General features: G+C 44.9%; 1 protein-coding gene across 1 annotated transcript; it reads right to left on the bottom strand.

The window, feature by feature from the left end:
• Positions 1-9753: 9753 nt before the first annotated feature.
• On the bottom strand, positions 9754-25767 carry eogt (EGF domain-specific O-linked N-acetylglucosamine (GlcNAc) transferase). Its single transcript, XM_079265475.1, has 17 exons — positions 25711-25767; positions 24074-24326; positions 23645-23745; positions 23259-23367; positions 22931-23025; positions 22750-22854; positions 20111-20217; positions 19190-19293; positions 18197-18289; positions 17836-17907; positions 16950-17036; positions 13990-14058; positions 13583-13644; positions 13284-13403; positions 12702-12804; positions 12279-12432; positions 9754-9846 (listed from the first exon to the last, which is right to left on the bottom strand). Exons 2-16 carry the CDS (start codon positions 24275-24277, stop codon positions 12286-12288), a joined length of 1578 nt encoding a protein of 525 aa, XP_079121601.1. The 5' UTR covers positions 24278-24326; positions 25711-25767; the 3' UTR covers positions 9754-9846; positions 12279-12285.
• Between the last annotated feature and the right edge of the window lie 6 nt (positions 25768-25773).

The following is a 25773-nucleotide window of genomic DNA, read 5'->3' as shown; positions in this document are numbered from 1 at the left end:
GTGTTTGCAAAAGTGCTCAGAAGATGTTGTTTTTCAGAGGTTGCTCTTTGCCCTCCTTTCTCTCCCAACTTGTTTTCATCTTTTTCTCAGAACTCACTCCCTCTCTCTCTCTCTCTCTCTCTTATTCATTCACTCTCTCCCGCCTTCCCCTGGAGTATTTGTTTCATAGTTTCGCTGAATGTACCCGTCGCATTCACACATTTGCTAGCAAGTCTTATTAAAGTCTTTTAACATCCTCTTCCACTAAAGCAGACGAGGTGGAGAGGCAGATGTAGGCTGTTAGTTGTTTTATGGAAGGGGAGAAAAGCACAGATGCTAACATTAGCTCGCTAATACAACAAGTCTGCGGCCATGGCCCGGTCCCTGGTTTCCTCTTTACAAGTCGGTCGTTTAAAAACCCAGACAGCCAGCATTGGGTGGCATAGATCAGAGCAACCCTCCTCAGAGCCGCTGACAGACGGAGGAAGGCCCTGCACTGTAAATCCGGCGCACTCTAATAAAGCAATAAAAGGCCATTAAAAGTCAGTGTCCCTCAGCACTGGAAGATGGATGGAAAGGTGGAACGTAAAGGAGACACTTTTAGACGGCTGAACACACCCACACACACTTTGGCAGGTTTTCTTCCCTTCTCCGCTCAGACAAACTAGGTATCTGCAATATTGATGCCTTTCTCCTGTTGTTGCTCCTCTTTTATCCGTGCTGGCTGCAGCTCGCTTTTGCGATAAAAAAAAACAAAACAAGAAGAAGAAAAGTAAACACTGTGATTTAGAAAAGTGCAGTGCAATCTCTACGTACTTCTCTGTTCACCCAGTAAGCTCTCTGTTTACGCCACTGATCTGCCTTCCTCCCTGCGAGGTCGACTGCAACGTTTCCCTCTACAGTGATTTCATACCGCTCCACATTTTATACACACTATCATGCACAAATGCAAATGTGAAGTTGCCTCTCACATCCTGGCTTGCCTATTTATTTATTTTACCTTTACCAAAGAAGCAATATCAGACATTCTTGGGACTGGGATTGTAATTATTTACTGGAACAAATAATGCAAAATTACGTTTGTAACAGGAAGGACAATTGTCCAGTCGGACAATTGTCCAGTCATGGGAAAGTCTTTTGTGCTTCTTTCCCTTCTCTCTTTATTTTCCCTCTTGTCATTCTTTCACTACGAGACTCTGTTTTTTTCAATAGTTCTCACACTGTCCCCCAAGTTGTTCTTCCCTTTCCCAACCTGTACAGGAATCAAAAGGAGGAGAGGTATAGAGAAGAGTATAGTTGTGAACCCCAGAGGGGCAGGAGGGGACAAAGCACAACTTAGCCAAGTAATAAAACATGGTTTCAACACACCCAGCCAAGGCTCCTTGCTCCTGTTTGTACAAAGAATAAGAAAAAGATAAGTGTGTGTGTCTCTGTGGCAGTGTATTCCCAGCCCCGACTGGACACTTCCTCTGTGGCTACTGGTATCTGAGGGCGGCTCGGAGCCAAACAAAAGCCGTCCGAGGCCCTGACAGTGAGTCTCCCGAGAGCAGCGGCCATTCATTGTGCTTTGTGCCCAAATTATGATTAATGGAAAACAAACAACCTTGATGTGAAGCCTGCTTTGATTTTCTATGAGCCCCGGCAGCGCTGTAGTTGTAGCTACTCCTCTGGCCAAGAGAACAGCACCGGACAAACACTCAACTCTCGGCCTCACGGTGCTTTCACACAACAGCTTGAAATTATTGGACACACAGACAAAGAAGCTGCTTTCACAACCTCTCCTCCTCTCACACAAACTCTCTCGCGCATCATCCGCTCACAAACTCATGTATGCACACAAACCGACATCTTGATGATATCTTGTCCCCTCTGCCGCTAATGACCAGCTTGCGCGTGATTATATTCATTAATCGGCCAGCCAAAGAAAAGGGAGAGCTTGATACGAGTCGAAAGGAGAACGAGAGAGAAAAAGAAGGGAACGGAACAAAGCTACAGACGAAAGGAGTCGGAGAGTGGTCAGAGTGGCAAACGGCAGAGAAGGAGGGAGGAAAGGAGGGAGAGAGAGGTCGGGAGAATAGAGTGCGGAGAGCGCGAGAGAGAGGTAAAGATAGAGAGCGGGGAGAGAGAGGAAGCCTGATCAATTGTTCATTTTACAAAGTCACTGAGACGTGTCAGCAGTGTCAATAAGTGAATTAATTTGTCTGTGGGTCTCCGGAGCATGACACCATATCACTCTGCTCCCCTGAGACAAGCAGGGCCTCTAACCCTCTCTCTGTCACACACACACACACACACACACACACACACAAACACACACACACACACACACACACACACACACACACACACACACACACACACACACACACACACACACACACACACACACACACACACACACACAACAATTCAGGATCATATACGGATATCAGGAACAGCTGACACAAAACCATTCTCAAACAAATGTTCCCATGCTTGTAGATGCATATTCTCACCCCAAGCACAACCTTTTTTTATCATTTGGAAGAATATTGCAGTGGCTTACATTAATTTCCAGGAGACTTACCGGCCCTTATTCATAACCACGGCATGCCTAAACCTAAGATAACCCGAAAGAAAAAAAAGTCTGAACCCAAACGTGTGGATTTTCCTTGTGGGGACCAGCGTTGTTGTTTCCAAAGTGGAGGTGAGTCTCTCCGTAACGTGACTATGAAGAGATTTTTATCCCCGCACTGTACAAGAACATATATGAATTTAGGCATCTAATTCACCTTCAACTACATGAATTAAAATCCAATTGAAATATATTACTTGATAGCAATACAAACACACACAAAATAGTAATTCATCCTCATCCGAGCAGCCATCCCCAAGGGAGGCAATTGTCCGCTGGTGACTGACATCAGTCAGCCACCAAGAGGGACCCTCGACCACTGGCTGCCAGCTGTTTTCGTTACAGAGCCATCACCTCTAGCACACACACACACACACACACACACACACACACACACACACACACACACACACACACACACACACACACACACACACACACAGAGAGACACACACACACACATAAACTGTGTGCACTGACATACACAATGACACAGCACCACAGCACCGCTTCCTCTCCACAACTTCACAGTGGACCCACGCTGCAGAGCATGCTGGGAGCTCTTCATAATCCCACAAACACACTAACACTGTCGCTCACGGTTACCAGCGCATCTGCCAGCTGCCAGAGGGGCGCGAACAGGGACGCGCTATCTCGCAGAGACGCACACAGACCGACACACGTGAATACGTACACACACACACACACACACACACACGAGTGGAAGGAGCAGATTGCATCCAAGGTGATAGATAGAGCACTGTGGGAAGGAACTGTGCCCGTTCAATTACAATCATTACTACCACTTTGGGAGATTTGTCATGGTTAAAGTGAGTTGGAGCTGTGGAGGAATCACCTTGAGCCCAGTAAAGTGCTGTTATTTTTGTTTTTCATAAAAGGGCCACGACGTCCTCAAGACTCTCTCCCGATTGAAAATGACTGACTCCTTAAAAGCACTTGGCACCTACGGAACAGTAATCCACGAACCCGTAAAAACTGTCACCTGCTTTCAAGCAGAAGAGCAGAACATTTAAATGTGGTTCGCTGTGCCTTTCACCCGGGGAAGCCATGTCAGTCAAAGCGGGACCTGTTCGATGGAATTAGAGAGGGTCTGGACGGTGTGCTGTTCGCCACACAGGAGACCGAGGCCTTGCTGTCACTGATTGGCATACTGACAGAGGGGAGAATGGAAGACACGGAACACACACAGCTGTGGAGCTCCAACATGAGACCTCCGGTGCTCTGACAAAATGATTGCTGAGTGAAAGTAAAGGCCAAAGTCATCACCACACCTTTGCTGAAAGGACACCACAGAACGCTTTTAGGATTGGATCAACTGTTAGTGAATGTGTATTGATATGTGCAGTGATGTGGGTAAACTGTGACCTTATAGTTACTCAATTGCGCTCATATTTTTTGGTGCATGATGCCGGTCTGTGCTGCGGTAGTGGTGATAAAGAAAAAAGGATGACGGCAATTCTATGTAAAATATCGACAGATAGGTGTTAAATGATTTGTTTTTGATCCCTTAGATTTGTCTCTTTAAAGAACTGTGAATATATTTCGTGGAACATTTTACAGCTGAAGACACCTTGTACACAATGTTAATGTGAGGCTGTTTCCGCACTCACTGCAGGTTGTCAATTATTGGCTGACATGCAACAATACCAATGAGGCTGAAGAGGTGGAAAGAGATTTCCTTTATTCGTGGAGGCCTACACTTGGTGTGTCACCACACACTGTTACAAGGTCTCTCATGTCACCACTCTGGCCTGTCAGCAACATCTGACCTTTAACCTTTTACCATGGGTCGTGACCTCGATCCAACTGTGGTTTTTGTGGTTGAGACAAGAAACAGAGACACGCCACACTCACAATCAATTTCTCGAATGTCACTCGTTCCTCCTATAGAGTCACGGATCTCCTTTTTGAGAAAAGACATCGCACCATATTCTCTGAACCTGATATCATGAGGATGAGCGAAGACGTTATTGTCCACTGCCTCTGCATGAAGCCTATTCATGTTCTCTGACTCTATACACCCAGAGGCTGCCCGAGATGAAAAGCTGTCCAGGACACTGTCATTTACACATGGGAGGCCTTTCTCCATCTTTCTGCCCATGACATGAAAGAAGGCCTCCCCTCTTTCCTCCTCTCAGTCGGGAAGCATCCATTCATCACAGTCAATCTGTTAATGCCAATGTGTGTGTGGAGGTGATCTCCAATCTGTCGCGCTGCTGTCACCTCACCAGTGCTACATGCCTGATCCCGGTTTATTCATCTGGCATATCATCCAGAACGGCTTTCACACACACACACACACATCATCATCATCATCATCTCACAGTGTTTTCTCTCCCTCACACATGAACAAGCACACAGATTCACAGACCCCTTTGTGCAGAGGTCCTCCTAGTTACACACACACACACACACGCTATCTCCTTCCTTCGCCTCATCTCTCACAAATATTTTTTCTGTCACTCCAGCTCATTTCTCTCGCCTCCCTTGCTCTCCCGTCTCCTCGCTGCCGTCCATTGCCTCTCTGCTTAGCCGTGTCCTCATGCACAATCACAAATGCACACAATCCATTCCCCCTCATCCCCAGCCAGTCATCCTGAACAGCCCTCTGTGGGGTAAGTAGATAGGAGGCTGTTGAGACATGTAGAGCCGAAACGGCCCTCTGAGGATACCGGCTGTCCCACTGCTGGGAGCTATAGGAAGAGGGGGGAGGAAGGGTTCAGATGAGAGTGAGTCTGGAGAGAGGAGTAATTGCCAAGTGTGTGAAATTTTCTGTGTGTGTGTGGGGGGGGGGGTGGGATGGTGGTTGGGTGTGAGGAGATGGAAAAGGGTGACAAAGACAGAGAATAGTCATCCACTGCGGACAGGAAAAGCGGCAAAGCCAGACATCAGGGTGCCACTCTCATACAGGTGTGTGTGTGTGCGTGTGTGTCTGTGTGTGTGTGTGTGTGTGTGTGTGTGTGTGTGTGTGTGTGTGTGTGTGGTGTGTAAGGCTGGGTGACAGGGGGTCAGGTTGGAGAGAGTAATCTCCCCAGGATTAAGAGTGCTGCTCCTGTGTTAATGTGACTGTCAATGAGAATTAAGTCCCTGGACCGATCCTCTCCACCCGGCTCTCCTCTCCCCCTCTCTCTCCCCTCTCCTGTCCGCCCTGTCACACTAATGACACCACTTTCTGTGGAGTGCCAACGCTGCGCGCTAACAAACAATGGGGAAATAATTACACTCTTTCAGTACAGTACAAATTGCAACGAGAGATATAAGCAACGGGGAGAGGGAGGGGATGAGGGGATGGGAGAGGGAGGGGATGAGACAAGGATGACTAACAATTACAACACGATAGGGGTGGGTCTCATTACTGCGCCTATTAACATGCACCAAGTAATTTTCCCCCATCAGTTTGTGTGTGTGCGCATGAGAGAGAGGAAGAGCGAGAGAGAGAGAGAGAGGAGAGAGAGAGAGAGAGAGAGAGAGAGAGAGAGAGAGAGAGAGAGAGAGAGAGAGAGAGAGAGAGAGAGAGAGAGAGAGAGAGAGAGAGAGAGAGAGAGAGAGAGAGAGAGAGAGAGAGAGAGAGAGAGAGAGAGAGAGAGTGTGTGTGTGTGTGCCAGTGTGTGCGCCCAATAGTGTGTGTACAGGTTCTGCAACACACCTCTCTGCCTCCGTGCGCAATCTGCCCGGAGAGCCCGGAGAGCCCGGCGGCACCTCATTTCTCTCCCATATCTCTGAGCTCCGCGCGCTCTCCTCTCTATTCCCAGCCGATCACGAGCCATGCAAAGCGATTATAAAGGCGCGTGAAAAGAGCCCGGTCAGCGGATCAGCCTCGCAGATCACTCAATAGAAGCAGCGCGGAGCTTCGACCGATCGCTTATTTAACCTTATAGCCGTAAAAACACCGCATCAATCTCACACCACTTGCCCTAACCGACAGAACACGCTAGACACGGTCAGCGGGAATTGACGGACTTTGGAATCGGCTCATCATGTGGTCCATTTTTACGCATGGCAATCACGCGCCGTGGGAGCGGAGTCAATTGGAGATCGCGGAAGGTTTTTGTTGGGAAAATCTTGATGCTTTATTTAAGAAATCGTTCCTCAGCAAAAATGTTTGCTGCGCTCTGAGCAAATAACATCAAAGTTGTTTCCAGCTCGCAAGTCAGACAATCAGCACCCCTTCTCTCTCTGCTGCCCATGGAAAAAATGTTCCACATCTCTACAGCCAAAAGTCCCCCTCTGACATCCTCGTTTCATGAGCCTACTGACCGTGCGCCATGAAAAGGCACATGGAATTAAAATGTGAATATATAGCTACTTATTGAATTTGAATAAAAAACACCACCTTACCCAAATCTATAAACTCGATGGCATGATCACAGAGAATTGTAAAGGATCCAGGTTGCCACTTTCTGCTTCAACTCCACTGGTTTTGTTTTCCACTAAACGGGGCAATCCTTTTGAGCCTCCTGCCCAGCTCCCGGAGCCCGCGCACAAACACACTGAAGGCAGGGGTGAGGAGGGCTACTGCAACGCCAGAGTACCAGCCCTCCGGAGCCGGGTGAGAAAATAGAGCTCGCGCAATAGCGATGTGCTCCAATGTGCCATGATCGTGCCACGTCCCATCTTAAAAGCACACCGAGGAGGAAGTCATCAAAAGTGCGTAATTCCCCCAAAGAGAAACCGGGATGATGTCTCTTGCGACCACTCCACACAAGTTCAATCCCCCTGCGCGCGAATGTCACAGGGAGGCGTTAAAGTCGCCGGAGAGCAACGCTATAGCGATGCAAGAGTGATAGTTGCGCTCACCTTCGCTCCTCCCGAGCTGGGATCGATTGGGACATGAGAAATGCGATGCGAAGCCCGTCTTCCCCATTCAGAACACGTGCAGCAGCGCCCGCCCAGTTCACCAGCTCCCAAGTACAACCCCCTCTTCCTCAATGATGTCATGTAGTTTACAAGTAGCATGGACTGTCGGGGGGTGGGGGGGGGGTCATCTTAACATGTCATGTATCGTCATTGTGGAACACTTGACTTGTCCATTTTTTCATTTTTTATTGTTTTGTTATTATGTTTTATGGTTTGTATCAATTCATCTTAAAACGTGCACAACAGATCGGGGAGAAAATGCAGAGGGAGTATTTTGGGTGCACACCTGGTCATGCACCGTTTAACATTGTCACACATTTTACACGGGATATTGTCGAATTGAAGAGTATCATTGATTTTTGATCAACTTGGTAAGAGTTTGCCCCATTGTGAAAGTGTTAACACGTCACCACTCCATTACTTGTGTATAACTTATGTGTGTTGAGTTGAGGAGGGGTCTGGTGACTGACAGCTGCGCGAGGTGCGCGAGTCGATGACCCCTGCTCATCACATCATAGTCCACCTCGTCTCCACACTTCGATCATGTTACAGATGGTGTCTGGATATCAATACTTGGGTCTGTACTCGGCTAATACGCGCGGATGGTGTAAATCTAACCCCCCCTCCCACTGCGATGTTAAACAGAATTTAATCACCGCTGCCTCTCCGTTACGCACCAGGAGACAGCCTATCAATTATTCCATCCCTAGAATATTCTAGTGTGTTGATGGCGATTGATTGCTTTGCGCTGTATTTGCAGTCGTTAAGACTTAGAGGAGGTCGATGTCTGCTAACGACCCAAGGTGAGGAGTATCCGATACGTTCTGATGTCTTTCTTGTTTTCTTGTTGCGAGCATTGCTGGGCCGTACGGCGAGCCCTGTGTCAGTGGAACTATCGTTTTGTTGGAGTTAGATACATGACTTTTAATTTACAGTAGCAAAACGAATTTCAAGACTGAGCACTGGCATTTATCACTAATCTTGTCTGGCACTGTCCTTCCTTTATGACCATTTTGCTACCTGCATGACTTTGAACTGAGGCCATTAGTCAATGACGTATAGGTTCGCCAGGACTGAGGTACAAGCAGCCCTTTAGTTGCAGGATGCAGAATAAAAAAACAAACATTAAACTGAAGTAAAGATCCTAGTTTTAGCACCATGGACAGGGCCAGACGCGCTGCATATAAATTCAGGACGCTGGACAGCTCCAGACTGTCCTGTCACTGTGCTTTTCTTTTAGCTTACTTTGCTGTCAAGAGGCTCATCCGCTTTGCAGACAAAACAAACAAAAGTAGATGAACTGTGTCGAGTATTAAAAGGGAAAGAAAAAAACCCCACCAGAAACTTGATAAAACATAACATATCAAGTTTGCACCGGCAAGTGGTTGTGTCTACTGAACCTGTGTCACAATGGGGATCTCAGGCCTTTTCTCTTAAAGTGAGGCAGCTAATGGATACAACAGCCCACAGCACTTATCTCATCTATCCATCCTCTGAGGGGCCAGGTGGTATCAGAGGAAACCACACCATGTGACGTACACACGGACTTGAAAGTGCAAGATTGAGCGGGGTGAAATCTAATTTACTTCCCTTATTCCCGTCACATTTGTAAGTGTTACAGAGCCATCTGCTCACTTAACATGTTTCTCAGCATGTATCCGTTTCAGCGTTTCATTCTGAAGCCGGAATGAGAAGTTAAAGGTTGCATCCTCATCCTTATAGGTGGTGGAAAGGGTCAAAATACAGGCTGAAGTCTTCTTGGCGTGTCACGTATCGAGGAGCGGGGTTATAGGATATCCTCTGGGATTGTTCCCCCAATAACCATCGCCACAGGGGAGGAAAAAAAACATGAAGGAAATATCTGCTCACAGCTTGAGGCATATTTCTTCCTCCTTAATCGATGTTCCTGCATTCATCCCTCTGAGAGACGCTGTTTTCCTGGTGCGAGGGGACGCGCTGGAAAAGTGGCCACGGTAAAATGATCGGGTTGTGATTGATTTGTCCGAGTTCAGCGGTGAGAAATGTTTGTCTTTTGAGATCAATTAAATGATGCTAATGTGCACGTCATAAAAAGCGAAGATACACGATCTTTGGGTAAGAATGAAATAAATAAAAAACAACAAAGCTGGTGTGGAAAGTTCAGAATGTAATGCGGCTCAGACTAAAATAGGGCAATAAACAGTCGGCAACAGTGAGATATCTCACGCGAAAAGCAAACTCGCATAACAACTCCTAATTCTAAAGTGTGAATCGCGGCTCAGCCGTGTTAATGACTTTACTCACAGCTTCCACCTCAGTGATTAAACCTCGGCCCTTTCTCGCAATCAGCTCTCCTGTCCCGACGCGTCGACAGCCCGCTTCTTCTCTGCAGGGTCCTACATTAAGGGCGACAGAGATAAAGCAACTCAACATTTATGGAGGACAGCACACGATTACACACGACACGACTAAACGAGGCCACCCGAGACATGGCTGTTGTGGAACTGTGGGAGGTAAACTTCCAGCGGCCTGAGGCAGCGCATGTGGGGCCCGTTCATGGAGAAGCCTGCCTGTGCGACACCGCAAAGTAATTTCATCAGCGCACATATACGCTGCGCCCTGGCGGCCAATGAAGCAAGGTTATACTGTGCGCACGGCGACCGAACACACGCACACACACACACACACACACACACACACACACACACACACACACACACACACACAGAGGAGATGATTTTGCACTGAAGACTTGTTTTCTTCACGCGTTAGGCTACACTTGAAATCGAAAGGTGGGTTTGGTGATCCGATGCGTTTCTGAACGTCTTCTCTTCCACTCAAGTGCTCCATTTTGGACATGGGCAGGCTTTGCGCATTAAAACAGGACTTGGTCATCGATTCGGAGCCACGATGAAGGTTAATGAGAACAGGCATCTTGGTTCCTTTGCTTTTGATTCCCCCCCCACCCACTTCTTGGATATTCTTCATTTCTTTACGAGGTCACTGGCAGAAACCCGAGCAGGGCCATAAATAGTATCCATCCCAGACAGGCCCGGTGTCTGTCAATACCCCGAAAGTTCAGACACAACATCCGCAAAAAGCGGACAGGAGCACGACTGCTGACACACAGCGCAGGATTTGGCCTCATGTGTGATGTTGTACTGCCCCCGCGTGGCTCAGATTCGTCACTGTTCACTTTGTAGTTTTTGAGGTCATCCAGATTTATTACGGTGACAGTAAAAACTGGACTAGTGCCCTTTTGCGAAGAGCCCTCTCTCTCTCCTCAGACATGAACTCACTAAAATAATGAAACCCACAGCAAAGAGCTGTCCGGTGTCAGCAAGAACCGACCTTCAGTCCCCCCCCCTCCAAGGTCAGACTTCAAAAGATGATTGATTCAATTAAGATGAATACAATTTCTGAAGCCAAATATGGCCCGCACAGACAGGAAGACATTCTTCAGCATTTTTAAGAATCATTTATTCCATAATATTACACAGCTTTGGAATATGAAACCGCCTACAAGTTCAAGCACAGCCCCGACCAAAAAGTTCTGACTGAGTTTAACTCGGTTTCATGGATAAATAAAACATCACCAGGTAACACGAAAGTCACCTGATCGCTCAAAATACTCCTGCGCATTGCATCGGACTGCATGCAGATTGTGCTCATTCCATCTTTTACAAATTTACCTAAAAATACAAAACAGCATTCAAGAGTTTAGAAAAGGTAATGTCACCAGCAGCACCCTCATCATTTGACCATACTGACCAACAACACACACAAACGTTTAAATAATGAATGTTACGACTGTAAAAGAACACCATGTCAACTGTAAAGACAAACGCACAAATAAAAGGTAGAATTAAAAAGTCCACCAGATGTTTTTTTTAATTTAGCTGACAAAAGCAACACTATTTTTCATCAAGTGGAGTGTTGAATTTTACTGACAAATGAGGTTTGGAGGGAAGAGGAGGAGAACGACGAGTCGTGAAGTAAGAAAGAAAGCTCAGCTTTTTGCCATTTTGTCACAGGTCAGCGAGGAGGATCAGGGAGAGAAAGATGAAACACGATTGTGATGTTGAAATAGAAAACAAAACCGTGGAATGTTTGTTCCACAGTGCTTACCATCAATGTGTTGTACAAACACGAATACTGATATAAAAGAAATCCCTCTTGGCAGGAGGAGTGTCTGAGTTACCTTCTGTCCCTCACTTCTATAGAGGTTAAAACTATTTCGATGAGCAAAAACTTAAATTCATGTCAAACTAAATGCAAAAATAACTGTATGCGTGAATCCAGCATGTGAATACTGCACATCATATTGGACTGGAGTGTGCTGGATGTGCTCAGAAACTCTGGTGGGATTGTCGACAGCTCCGAGGAGGCTGGCGTCAAGGTGACACTGATGACATGTGACAAGATGTCGCGTGTGAAGGGACGCCGTAACAGCTGCTCATTAGCTAACTTTGCCGGCGTGGAATGAAGTAGACGCAGCAGCGGTAATGAAGAAACATAGGACACATCGTATCGCTCTCCAGATGCTGCGACTGCACACGCCTCGCCTTTTCACTGATTTGACACTAATAAGAGCTGGTGGTGGAGGCTGTTCAACCCTGAGTATTACTTCTCACTCATCCAGACCTATCAAAGCAGCAGCGGACAGGAGGTGACAAATACTCTACCAGACCACTGACGGATGAGGTAACTTAAAAATAAAATCGTATAAAATGACTCTGCCAATGTGAAGAGCGCTTTAGATCACAACAAACGAGCGGGTTCGTGTTAAAAGTTCTTCAGCGTCCGGATGTCTGTGTCCCACACTCACAGAGACTCTAGAGTTCATCATGAAGGGTACGACGCTGCCATTTGGGATGGTGTGTGACGTACTCAGCTGCCTCCAGCACGAGGCGCATGAACTCCCCCACAACGAAGGAGTAGTTGGTAAACTTCGGATGCTCCCCGAGGGTTGGATGGTGACCCTGAGGGAAGAGACAGAGAAACGTGTGTACATTAAATGGACGCATAAAAGCATTCAAATCGGTGTGTTTTGTATCGTCAGGGTGTCCCAGCGATTAGGTGACGAGGGATATGACATGCGCGAGGAATGAAGCCTGTTTGTTTGTTTTTACATTGCCTCTAATTGCCCACAGTGAAATGAGTGTAAGTGTGTGAAGATAGGTGAGATGAATTGAGAAGGCTCACACTGAGGTGCCTGAGAGCTAATGGCTGGTACGGGAGTTTCCCCTACCTTGTCCTGTGGGTGCACTTTGTCCATTTTCTGCCAAGTCACGTATCGAATGCCCCGAAGCCGAGCCAAATCTCGATAGCAGCTCTCATCCTGACAATTATATCTGCGAGGGACAGATGCACACACTTTATTTCTTGCTCTACTCGGTCTGCCTTTTTTTTGGTGAATTTCACTCACCAAAAGTGCACAACATACTCCCACACATGCCCATTCTCTCTCTCTCTCTCTCTCTCTCTCACACTCTCGCTCTCGCTCTCTCTCTCTCTCTCTCACACACACACACACACACACACTCCAAAAATCTCTTCTACCCAGGGTAGCCAGGTGTGATCAATGCCTGGTTAATTAGACAGTATTTCAAAGTCATACACTAAGTGTCTGAGGGCTACTTTGGGCAGAGCACGCTGCCATCGCTCTCCCTGCTCCCCTCTGTCTTTTACTGTCTTTCACACACACACACACACACACACACACACACACACACACACACACACACACACACACACACACACACACACACACACACACACACACACACACACACACACACACACACACATGCAGACAAAAAATGTCACTCACAGCTCAAAGATTACAGCCCAGTCAGGGAGGAAGAGGAGGTGCGTGAGACCCGCCCCGTGCATCCCGATAAAGATGTCAGAGTTGCTGGTGATCCTCAACTGCACCAGGAAGGGAACATCCCTGAAAGGCAGCCAGGGAGTCACACATCAATCATCTTTATTGTGTAAACACTGTTGCTGTTACAACCTTTATAAAGCTTTACATTGACTTATTCATGTTCAGCACTGTTACATTGCTGACCAATGCCAAGCAGCACTGAACACCTCCCGTAGTACTGTGACAAGCACTCTATAACTCACTTGTATTTGTAGTCCACCACGTTGACCTCCAGTAAAGGCACAGTCTTGAGGGCATTTACCAGCTGTAACAACAACAGAGGGACGTGTTCTCTGATCAATGAGAGAGCAAACAAATATAGGCAGCGACCATATAAATCACAAGCCTTTTTTACTTGTACGGTTTACAGCAAATACGATTTTAAATAGGCACTTAACAGATGTGGGCAGTAAATCAATGGTGGGAAGGAGGGACTGAGGGCGTGAGAGAGTTGCACAGAGAGAAGAAAGAGAAGGAGACAAAGAGAGAGAGAGAGAGAGAAAGGAAACGACAGAGGAGGAGGAAAAAAGGAGAACAGGATGGAGGGAAAAGAGCAAGTGCAAGAAAGTTAAGGGACAGAAAGGAGGAGGGAGGGCGGTGCTTCACTCACCTCCACTTGGTTTAATATCCTTCTGTATTCTGTGCTGCGTGCCAGCAGGGTGACACGAACACGCCCCTCCTGAAAACAGCAATGCGCCCAATAATCAATCAGCCAAGGACAGGAAAGATAGGCGGCTGGCAAAAGCCTCTATTTAAAATGTGTCGTTTGTACAGCACAGAGGAGACGACACATCAGCTAAAATCACATTCCAAAGTATTTTTACAGAGGTTTCCTTTATTGACGAGCTCTTATTAGTTTATACAGTGTGTAGATTTAATATATTCGTCTGCTGCCACCTTATGTTCTGAAGGAGAACACCTTACTAAAGGCAGTGGGCGCAGATGTATTTAACACAGACCTCATGTATTCTCTTCTGCTTAAATATGTTTAAAAGTACTGGAAAAGACGGCATGCTGAGAAAGACCAGGACTGAGTAGAATCATGACACGGTGGCGCTGGGAGGAGAGGGCCGGTCGAGGCGGATGAACAGGACACAATAGAGGAGAGCATCAGTGTGAGTCTCTGGCGGTGCCATTAATCTATACCCACTGAGCTGCTCTACAGGAAGGAAGAAGTTATTGGGCTTCGCCGGTCATAAAGATACATTCAAACGCTTCAAACCTGGGATCATAAAACACCTGTGAAAAAGTGCTGAAGAGTTATGGATGCAGGAGGAATAAGGAGGTGGCTGCGGCAGTATTCAAATGTGCGCATCCATCTTTCAGAAACTAGAAGGCTATACGGTCAGCGAGGAGCTCTTTCCCTGAGTTTATCGTAGTAATGAAATCACCTCGTCACACACGGTTGCTCATTCTGCTCGTCAACATACATTTTACTTCGAGAACCGGATCTTTACTTAAAAACTGTAAGGAAAGCCTGATCAGTGAAAGAAGTGAACAAGTTGTTTTTCTATTTTCTTCTGAAAATATTCTGAAAAAACATTTTCACTGCAAAGATATTCAGTGCTTAGTTTCAGAAAAAAATAAATGTTGTCAGGTGTAAATTGTCTGAAGTATTGTGACATTCACAGCGTAGGAATCTGAGGTGCAAGAAAGAGTGAAGGCGACATAAAAAGTTAGTGATATTCAACAGAAAGCAGAGACGCTGGTGGAAAGGATCAAACATTTTCTGTCACACACTGAGCAGTTATTTGAAGTTGCTAAAGACTTGTAACTGGAGATCTATCACAGCAAACAACTTGCAGCGTTGCTTAGCTAGTTGCTCCTCTCACTCATGCTATTTTGGTACAGGTGTAAAAGGACACCAAATCAGTAAACCTGATGTAGTGCTTTGGTTTTGGTGCTTTTACTGAAAACAGGAGGGTAAATTGGGGAAACTTTTCCCAGTAGGGGAAATTGTTGGGTGTAATGTGATAAGGCCCCTTATTGTGCATTTATCAGATATTAAATCAAGCTGGACACAAAGAAAGAGTTCCCTGACCGGGAATCGAACCCGGGCCGCGGCGGTGAGAGCGCCGAATCCTAACCACTAGACCACCAGGGACCTTCTTCTACTTCCTCAGCAGCTGAAAGTCTAACATGTGGAGCAGTATACCGGCAGTCACTTTCAAGTCTGCACAAGTTTACATGTCATCTCCAAGATCTTTCCAGGTACGATCTATTGTTTCTACATCAGCACATACAATGTAAACAGAGAGGGTCAGTTATTAACAGTTAAAATCATTATCTTCCTTTTCCTTCGATTCACAGTGGATCTGTTCATGTGTCTGTGGCAGGAAGGAGCTTGTGTTTTGGTGAGAGAATTGCAGGAATGTGTTTTTCGACGGCACGGCGGTGAAAGCCCCGAATCCGTAACACAAGACCACCAGGGAACTGAGTAACTAAAACAACATGCCTTCTGTGTGAAACAACATAAAACTATGATGGTGTATTGATAAACATGTGTACTAGAACCCTACTAATGGCTTTACACGTTAAAGCTAATTGGCCAGAAAGTGCACACGCTTTCTGTTACCGCAGACTATTTCCCAGTCCTGTGATTTCTTCCCTTCCAGGCATCCAGTAGTTTCCACCCGTAACAGCAGGCTGCGACAATCAACGTGCAGAGAGCTTTCGATCACAGTGAACAACTCACAGTCTCGATTTATTTGTCAGTCTGTTGGCTTTGAGACGGTATCACCAGCCTTGTATTTTCAGTGAAGAGCTTTGCAAGATGGGAGTCTGCACGTGGATGTAACATATACATTTAATATCAATCTGCTCATTAACAGCATATTAAATACAGTTCAGTAACTTGTTTGTGTTGGTTGGTATGTAAAATTGAGAGGTCTCCAGTCTATGATGATCCTTAACAATTTAACGTTCACATTCAGATCAGATTGAATGAGTCGTGTTTTTCTTTTTCTACCGCTGCTGTTACCCTTCCTGTTGGTTAGTATAGTTCTGATGTCTAATTTGATAAAGAAAGAATAAACTAAACTAGGATAAATGGTGACGATCAGCTGAGATGTGTGTGGGTCACCCTTTTATCAGACTACGAAGCAGGTCCCTGGTGGTCTAGTGGTTAGGATTCGGCGCTCTCACCGCCGCGGCCCGGGTTCGATTCCCGGTCAGGGAACACCTTCTTTGTCTCCTGCATGATTTCAAATATTGATAAATAATAAATTCACAATAAGGGGCCTTGTCACATTACACCCAACAATTTCACATACTGAGAAATATATGTGTGTTTAGTAAAAGCGGCCTTTATGAAAGCTGACTGAAGATGACTTCTGGCTTGTTTCAATAACAGCTTAGTTGATTTGTCACCAGCAACTGTTGATAGAGATGCTCTACACTACAACACAAAGTACAGCCTGAAAGACACGACATCAGCTTCACTAAGATGGTACTATTACTACTACCTTTACTACTCTATTGAATTGTATTGTAAATATGTTCATGAAACTGGGTCCATCCCATGCATATAAACAAAGAAAAAGACAGATTCTGAAAAGACGTTCTTCCTACCTTTGGAGCGTCTCGCGGGATGTTCAGTCGATGAAGGACGTGCTGGGAGAAGGCCCGAAACATCCCTTCACTGTAGCAGTCTGAGATCTGACATCAACACACCGCAGAAAGTGTCAATTTCACTCACATATGCAATTTATTTTTCATCCATCCATTCAATTTAAAATAGTGTATTAAAATGATTACTTTGGTTGTGTACAGTCATGCAAAAAGATGATCCATATTTGCATTTTTTCTCTGGTTTGAAATGAATTGCCACACTGCTGCATTTCACTGGGTTGAGATGAAGAACATGTAACACACTGGGGCTCTGACAGTTGTACACATAATTCTAATCTCCCTGGGATCAATATCATATGAGCCGATGCATATCTCAAGTCCAACAATCTCACACATGCACTGCTGCACTGCAGCTGTACATGTGAGCACATGAATGTAAACATGGCACGTGCTGCTGCAGCGGCATTCAAAGCATGAACTTGAAGCTGAGCTGTCAATATTTCACACCCCAAGGCTGGAAGCACAGGACAACACATATTTACATGGTATCATCTTTATAGTAATCTCCTTGGAATTATCATTTAAATAACGTGAGCACCTGCTGAGCTTTTGAATACATCACATAAATATTTGACCTGAACTGCATATTTATGAGTCAACTGGATATCATTGTGCATTTGGGAAAGAAAGACCAATAAATGATGTGAAACAAGGCAATATTGAATGAGACAATTTGTTGAAAGCAAATACATGTAAAGTGCATCTGGTTAGCGGCCACACACACACACACACACACACACACACACACACACACACACACACACACACACACACACACACACACACACACACACACACACACCAATACATAAAAGGGGAAACTTACAAGAGGCGTGTTGTAAAAGAGGCCGTATCTCATCCTCGGGAGGAGGGAGAAGAAAGCATCTTTAAAACACACCTGTGGACAAGAGTGAACAGATCAACCAAGTGAGCATTCAGAAATCTGTTTGCCTATATGTCACGCAAATGTTGTTGCTCTCACAAATATTGAAATGATGATGCTGGGTTGGGTCTGTGCCAGGGGTCTGTGTCAACACTAAAGGCTTTTGAATTAGCTTCCACAGACGAAGACTACCAACCAATTTGGGCGGTTATTACGAAACAACTATACTTGAGTAAGTGATGAGTTCAAGACCGGTATAAAACAGGAGCGTGCGATGACCACACAGAAGTGACATTCCACCTACTCTTTTCAAGTCATAGGTCTTCAAGTGGATGATGTCATCTTCCGAGAAGGCCCTCCACGTTTCACCGAACAGATCACCATAACCATAAAAACTCTGGGAAAAGACATAAAAAAAAGAAAGGAACAAATGTTAATCAAATTAATGTTACATCTGAGATGATAAACAAACCGATAAAATGAGAATCAACTACAGCCTTAAGCTCTGCCTTCTGTTTTCAAACTCTGCTGGTTGTGTTTCTCTGAAGCTGTGGTTTTATACAAAGTCTGTTATCACACTATTATCTGCCAGCCTGCCACTGTTTGGATTACAGTGTGCGGTTTGTGCTGAAAGGTCACTGCTTTCCTTCTCCCTGTCACTTTTCTCTCTTTCCCTGCTCCTCGTCCCCTCTGTGCACAGTCAGGGGAACAATGGGCCGGATAAAGCTGTCTGTAAAGCATTCTGTTTTTCAAATTGGTGTTTCCCCCTTGATGTCTACGTCGGGCACATATGCCACTGACTTGTTCAACAAAAACTGTGACTGAAGTGCACTGCAGACAAAAACACTGTTTGGCTTTCCCCGTTGGGTTATAGAACTCAAATCCAATCTCACCTTTCAGACACTTTTTTATTTTTTCCATCTGTCTTGGACACAAAGCTCTTTCAGTATTTGTATGACTCTGTGTTTTCATGTTATTTTGAACAATAACATCAGAGAGGGTGTTTTACAGAGGGAGGAAAGCTCAAATATACCCCTGCATCTGACAGAATGATCGTATGCGTCAGCATTTTGAGATGTTGAGGTGTATCGTTGTGACCCAAGAACAGATGTATGGCTAAAAGATGGAGTCACCGACTCACTAGAGGCAGCTGGACAAATGTAAAATCCTGCCTTGTTTCATTTTGACAGCGTACACTATGTGCTGGTTAACCTTAAATAGAAACAACAAATTAAGAAATATCTAGATTACACCCTCGCCTCCATGGACTCTGCAATGGGAGACAGCAGGTACCCACCGTGTCCCACATGATGATGTTGATGTCTGAGCTGAAGGAGTTGTTTATGTGCTGAGAAATGTAGAGGTTGACAAAGTCACAGAAATGGTGGTACATGTTCACCCCTGTTAGGAAAACACACAAGTATTATTTTAGTGTTTTTAGAAAGTGTGAGTGGAATCCTTGCTATCCCACATTGTACATAAGAGCATGTGTATTGTGTTTTTTTTCACGAAGGTACAATAAGAGTAAAAGTTTTAGCTACTTGTTTAGGTTGCAGGACTTTGAATTAAAGGGGGGCATATCGGTGCTTGTGCACATTTATTTGGGTATCTGGAGTGCCTTCCAATCCACAAACTGTGAAATGAGACAACCCAGACAGTGTTCTGTGGGCTGCCTACGTCAGAAAACATGTGATTCAACAAGCCATTCAGATTTGGCTCCCCTTCCTATGACACATGCAGGCACGTTAGAATATACCGCCACCCATCTGACTGTCTCCACCCACGGCTTGAGAACTACCTTAATGAGGGGTGCAACGGAAACGGACTAGAAAAGCATTAATGCAGATGTCCTGATCGCATATTTTTACTGACTATCGGCCGATAAGGATCATGAGTAAAACTGTGAGGGGGATCCGTACGGATCACGGATCAACAATGATCCGTTATACCACTAACTTGAACATAAGGTGCACCATATTTTTCTCGCAAGCCAGACTGGGCTTTTCGGGGATGCGTCTTAAAGAGACATGAGCTAAAATGGAGTGTTTCAGACAACGGGTAAATTAAGGTATATTCAGACAGACAGAATGAGAAAAATACGGGTTTTTTTGAAAACTGAAGCCAGTAAACATGTTCTAGTAGAAACCCTAAAATCCAAGAATGAATCTATAAATTAGCATTATATGACCTTTAAGTCATGTAAATCTTTATTACCTACCAGCATCCAGTTTCATGAAGACCGAGGGCTTTTCAATGACAACGTCACAGTGTCCATCCTGTATGGGATGAAAGTCCAGCTCTGTGTATGTCTGCAGCTCAGCATACCTACAACAACAGCACAGCACATGAAGTTAGTATCGTCAACAGAATTGTAAAAACTCTGCATGGACATGGTGGCACGCCATGGAAATAAACATTACAACCCCAAAACGGGGATGCTTTGGGGTAAATACAGATGCTTTCATACAAAGTATTCAAGTAGGTGTGCTGTCGACGACTTAAGATTTTAATAAGAAACCTTCCTGAAAATGATAACACGTGATTTGGAAAGGGCTAGTTCATTAGGCTTGATACTGATTGATATTGTGATTTGGGCTTTGCTTTCACACCACAGTTGATTACAGAGTTACAATCATAATACTTGATTGCAATGCATCCTTCAGCATAGCGAACATTCACTACACAGGAACCTCACGGGCTAAACAATATCAGAAGCTTCAATTCAGCAAGAAACAAGAAATGTTGGTCTTATTATTTATTTTTCAAATATGGCTTAAAGTGTAAGTTACCAAATGAATCAACTTGATTAAAATAATCAAGATAGGAAACCTGACAAGAAAATTTACAATACAGGAACCTCGGTTGCTGACAAAACCAGGCCCTAAAATCAAGAGAAATTTGACTGCGGAGTATGGGATTTACTGCTACAATAAGGTGTTGAAGACTAAACCAGTTCACATCTGTGTAATAGAGTTGTCTTGTCTTGACTTTTAGTTATGAAACAGGGCGAAAATGACTTTCCCTGACCGGAAATCGAACCTAGGCCGAGGTGGTGAGAGCGTCGAATCGTAATCACTGGACCACCAGGGAACCATTTTCTTAAATGCAGCACCTGAAACGGGCTACAAATATACTGTATATGCTGTGGTATAGGAGTTACATTTTATTTGTATCAGTGAGGTGAGGACTGACTCATGCATTCATATCTTCCAGCAAAAAAAAAAAGGTACTTGCTCGCCCAAACCATTTGGTACCTTTAAATGTATGCATTGTTGTGAGCACTAAATATTTAGTTGTTGTTTTTTGTCCAGTGCTTTAAGAGTTTGTTTAAAGGCTAACGCCTGGCCTAGCATACTGCAAAATAAATCAATTCATAAGTTTGAACACAGTATGCAGTATGTACTGTATACTGCATACAGCCTTCATCCGTAGTGCAGACAATGACTCTGACCGCAAGCCCGCTGGCAGACCTGCTGCGAGACGTGGCTGACCAACTTCAGAACTCTCTTCTGTTTGAACGATCGACTGTATGTAAGAAGTGGACGTAGTCATCGGGACGTCACCCATTGGTTTGTGGATCGCCGACATATGGGACCCTATCTTCCATGTATGATGTATAAAAGCCTTCTTTCTGTGTTATATCATCTTACGTTCCTGTTTTCATTATTTTCAATTTCATTGACCTGTCATGTTATTATCTGAGTCATGTTGGGAGTTCACAATAAGAGATTATGAACTGCTACATTACGTGCACATTTTGAGCAGCAGGAAAATATTTAACGAGCCAGCCAGGAGTCGAACCTAGAATCTTCTGATCCGTAGTCAGACGCGTTATCCATTGCGCCACTGGCCCGCTTGCCCCCTCTGAGCTTCAGACGAATTACAAAAGATAAAGCCCCCCACATTCCTGACTGGCCCTGTCTCCCCTTTCAGGACTGCTTTGAGAGGGAGCAACGTGTGTTCCAGTAGCTTAAGAAATATGATCTTAGCACCATCAGAGAGATGGTGTGTAAAGGTCTTCAAATACATCATATGTATGTTGTGATCTAGCAGTTACATTGTATTTATATCAGTGACGTGAGGAGGACAGATGTCATTAGTTCTGTTTAACAAAACAAGGTCACATCTCCCGCTGTGTCATTGATCTTTTGAAATCACAATGGGTTTACTCCTTTACGCCTACTGGGATCACGCCACATGCCTTTGTGTCTGTAACAGATTTAACAGCCATCTATACACTGTCCTCCCTGAGAGGGAACCAAGAGGCAGGACATTAACTGCCTCTAAGCTGTACAGAACAGTTAATACCTAAAGAGGCCTGTTCAGCAAAATTATGGCAATACAGTGCACAGAGCACCAGCTAGTGACAGTCTGTGTTACTACAACCAGAACGTCCCATACTGCCTCTTGTCACAAATGCTATTCAATCCACAATGGCATTTCCCTGGTGGTCTACTTGTTAGGATTTGACGCTCTCACCACTGTTGCCCCGGTAAGATTCCCGGTCAGACTGCAAGGCCCAGAGCGTGATGTGAAACACCTGGCTGTCGCTGATTGGTTATCAGTTTTGTCAACAAACCATGTTTAGTAGAAAATCCTAATTTATTGTGTAATTGTAATATTTGACGCTAGAATGCAATGAAGGTTTAGTTTGTTTACAAACAGAAAATTATAAAGTGCTTTACACAACAGCTTTGGTACCGGGGGCCTGGGTTCGATTCCCGGTGCGGGAACATGATTTTAGCCTCTATTAGTGACTATAAAGCCGTGTTTCTTTTAATTTCCAAGAGCTCACACCAAAGTCATTGGATTAAGCTCAGTAACTGAGTGAGTGAATGTGTGTGTGCCCTGCCTCACCAAGATTGCAAGGGGCTCTTGTGCTCTCCCTCGGCAGCAAGTGATCGCTTGTTCAGTCTGCAACAACCACCGATCTCACCCGTCTGAATGAAGTCCTCCCTGTATCTGCAACATAAACGTGGACGAGTCTGTGTCGGCGTGATGTTTTATTCATGTGCGTGTCACTTTCAGACATACTGACCGCTCATGACTTCTGCGCGGCTTCCGGAGGTCCAGGTAGAGGTTGGTTGCCTTACAGAAGCGAGTGTGGCTGCTACATCTTAATGATGAGTCCCCCTGGAAAAATATTAGGAGTAAAAAAATATTCAGTCTTCAAGTGATATTAACTCTGGACCTTAGAGATTGTGAAAGCTGTCTCTGTACTATACCTCCCCAGCATTACTGCTTTTGAACAGCGAATTATGTTGAGGTCTATTGTCTGTGGACTCTTTCGTTTAACAGTGTCTGCCTGTTGTTTCTTCCTGTTGGCCCGGTAGGCCCGTGGGAACTAAGGAAGTGAGCGGACTTACTGGCTTGCTGGCCTTGCAGAGTGTTTTGAGCTCAGAGAGGCGCTCCTTGACGTAGCCAAAATCAGCCTGCTTCCAGAAAAGCTCCTGGGCTGCCTCCAGAGAACGGGCCCTGACAGATCAGAGATTTAGCCAAAACCATAATGGTTTCATCAATGATGCATGCTATGAATAAGTACACTTTTACTTTGGAAAAATGTATGTGGTTCAGTAAATTCAATACCTATGAATAAAAGACTACTATTATTTGTTAAACTTAGGATTGCTGAACACCTCACACATCTTGGACGGCTGCGAGGAAAATGTGCAAAGTAAATTATGTGACACGCAATCATCTGAGAAGGACAAAGTCAGAACATAAAGTGTGGATATGATGTGAGGACCAGTACCATGCGGAGTCAGCTTTGGTACAGACTGGATAGCTGAAGCGCTTCCCTGGATCACAGTTCTTCTCGTAGCCCCAACAGGCAGGCAGATCCTGCAGTGCATCCTGTTGTAAAACCACATATGTGAAGTGTGAATATATATACATATGTGTGTGTAGGTGTCTAAAACATGCGTTTCACTAATACCCTTCTTACTACGATTGTAATGGCTACTCCAGAGTAAACCCCACTCATCCAGTGCTCCAGTTAGGGTAGAACTAAATGCTATTTTTTTTACACAACACATACACAACAAGTGTCATGTTGTTATGAGTCACAATATAAATCCTAAGGCACTTGGCAGTCAAAAGGGCTTTTTGAAAGACGTTCTCGTCACACTACAGCGAAACTAACGTGTTACGACTCTAAAAGTTGACAGAGTGCATATCTTACTTTAAAAGGGCAGAGCGGGTCCAGGCGGCATTGCTTGACAACCCTCTTGTTGTTGTAGAGGAAGTAGGGTACGTGCTCCGGCGGCAAAGAGATCCTGCTGTGGTTGAGCAGCGGTGCTGGTGGCTTGTGGTTGATGTTCTCAGCCTTCTCAGTGGTGACCACAGCGAAAGAAGAAATGATGCCCAGCGCTACCAAGAGCAGCATAGTCAGAATCACACAGACATGAGAAATAGCTGCTTCTCTTCACAGCCCTCTGAGGAGCAAAAGAAAAAAGAAAGAGAGACAGAGACACAGACTCAGACTTGCACTCTGTAATCTTGCTTGAAAGCGAAACAAGCATGTGGCCACAGGCAAAGTGTGTGGGGAAAGTAGCTCCAGGGGATCTGAGCGCCTCATGAGGAAAGGTCCTGTTGCAGGATGTATTACTGACCTTTTTCCGACTGTTGTCTGAGCAATCATAAACTGAGACTGAAGGAACAAATGAAAACTGCTGGCTGGGAACAATGGGACCTAAAGTATGATTATATTTCCATGATCCATGTAATTCAAGTATGGAGTCTGCACGTGCTTACACAGCCCAAAGCCAGTTAAATTCTTCACCCCACGAAATCAAATAATATTACAGTATTATTAATGTTATTGCAGTAACCACACTGTATGCGTTTTTATAACAAAGGCTCATAAATCGTTGCACATCTAAAAGGAGCTGAGAAGGAGTGGCGTTGCAGTGTATAACTTATAACGTTTATAACACCGTCTAAACAGTGGGCTTGCTAACAACAGGTAGTTATATAATCACCAGTCATTAAGTACGCGTGTTCTCAATGAGTTACTTACAAGTATTACGTACCAATAAGGGTTAAGTAACAGTTAAAACATTCTTAATGCACCGTTGTGTCAAACATGCGTAATGTCTGACACAACGGTGCCGCTTTGACATAACGGCTGCTTTGATATAACGGCTCTATAAGATAACTTACTTCACGAGTAAAGCTAACGTTATACATGTGAACACCGTTAAAAACACGAGGCTGCTGAGAGTCTTCTTGTGCATAATTATCTGAGGTTTAACAGTTAATATCGAGGTTTTTTTGTCCCCCTAAAGGTTAACTTGTTATATCCTCCCATCTTTTTGTCGCGCGTCGGCTCTCAAAGAAGCCAACATCACTTTGGCCAGCTAATGAGCTAAAATATGCTAGTATCAAACTTTAAGCTAGCGTCAATTAACGTTAACGGTTAACGTTAGTTAACTCAGCTTTAAGATGACGTTCACGCAACCCGCCAGGACGAGTCAGGGACTTGATAGGTATGAGAGATACAACTTAAGATATGCGGGGATAATAACGCATTACTTACTCCTGTTCTTTATCAGGGGGTATAATATGCTAATACTTTATTGGAGGCTAAAGTCTGAAGTATTTATGTAGCGGCTAACATGTCACGTTGGCGTTAGTTCTTTACAAAGCCAAGACCCCTTCACGTTAATTCAAGTTACAGATTTGGCTGCAAAATAACAAGAGCAGGGACATATGTGCAACATTTCCACGGTGTAAAAACGTGTGACGTGCACATATCTCTCCATCAGTGGTCGCTTGAATTTGGCTAGTTTCAGTTTGCGTGTAAGGAGGTTTAAGTACCTGAATGCATAGCCGGCAATTCTCCAGACTGAAGCGATGGTGTTGCCGGTGGTCGCCATAACA

The sequence above is a fragment of the Melanostigma gelatinosum genome (genome assembly GCF_949748355.1).
Source record: "Melanostigma gelatinosum genome assembly, chromosome: 3".
NCBI lineage: Eukaryota > Metazoa > Chordata > Actinopteri > Perciformes > Zoarcidae > Melanostigma > Melanostigma gelatinosum.
The sequence above is the reverse complement of the archived record's forward strand: the minus strand, read 5'-3'. Positions and strand labels throughout refer to the sequence as shown.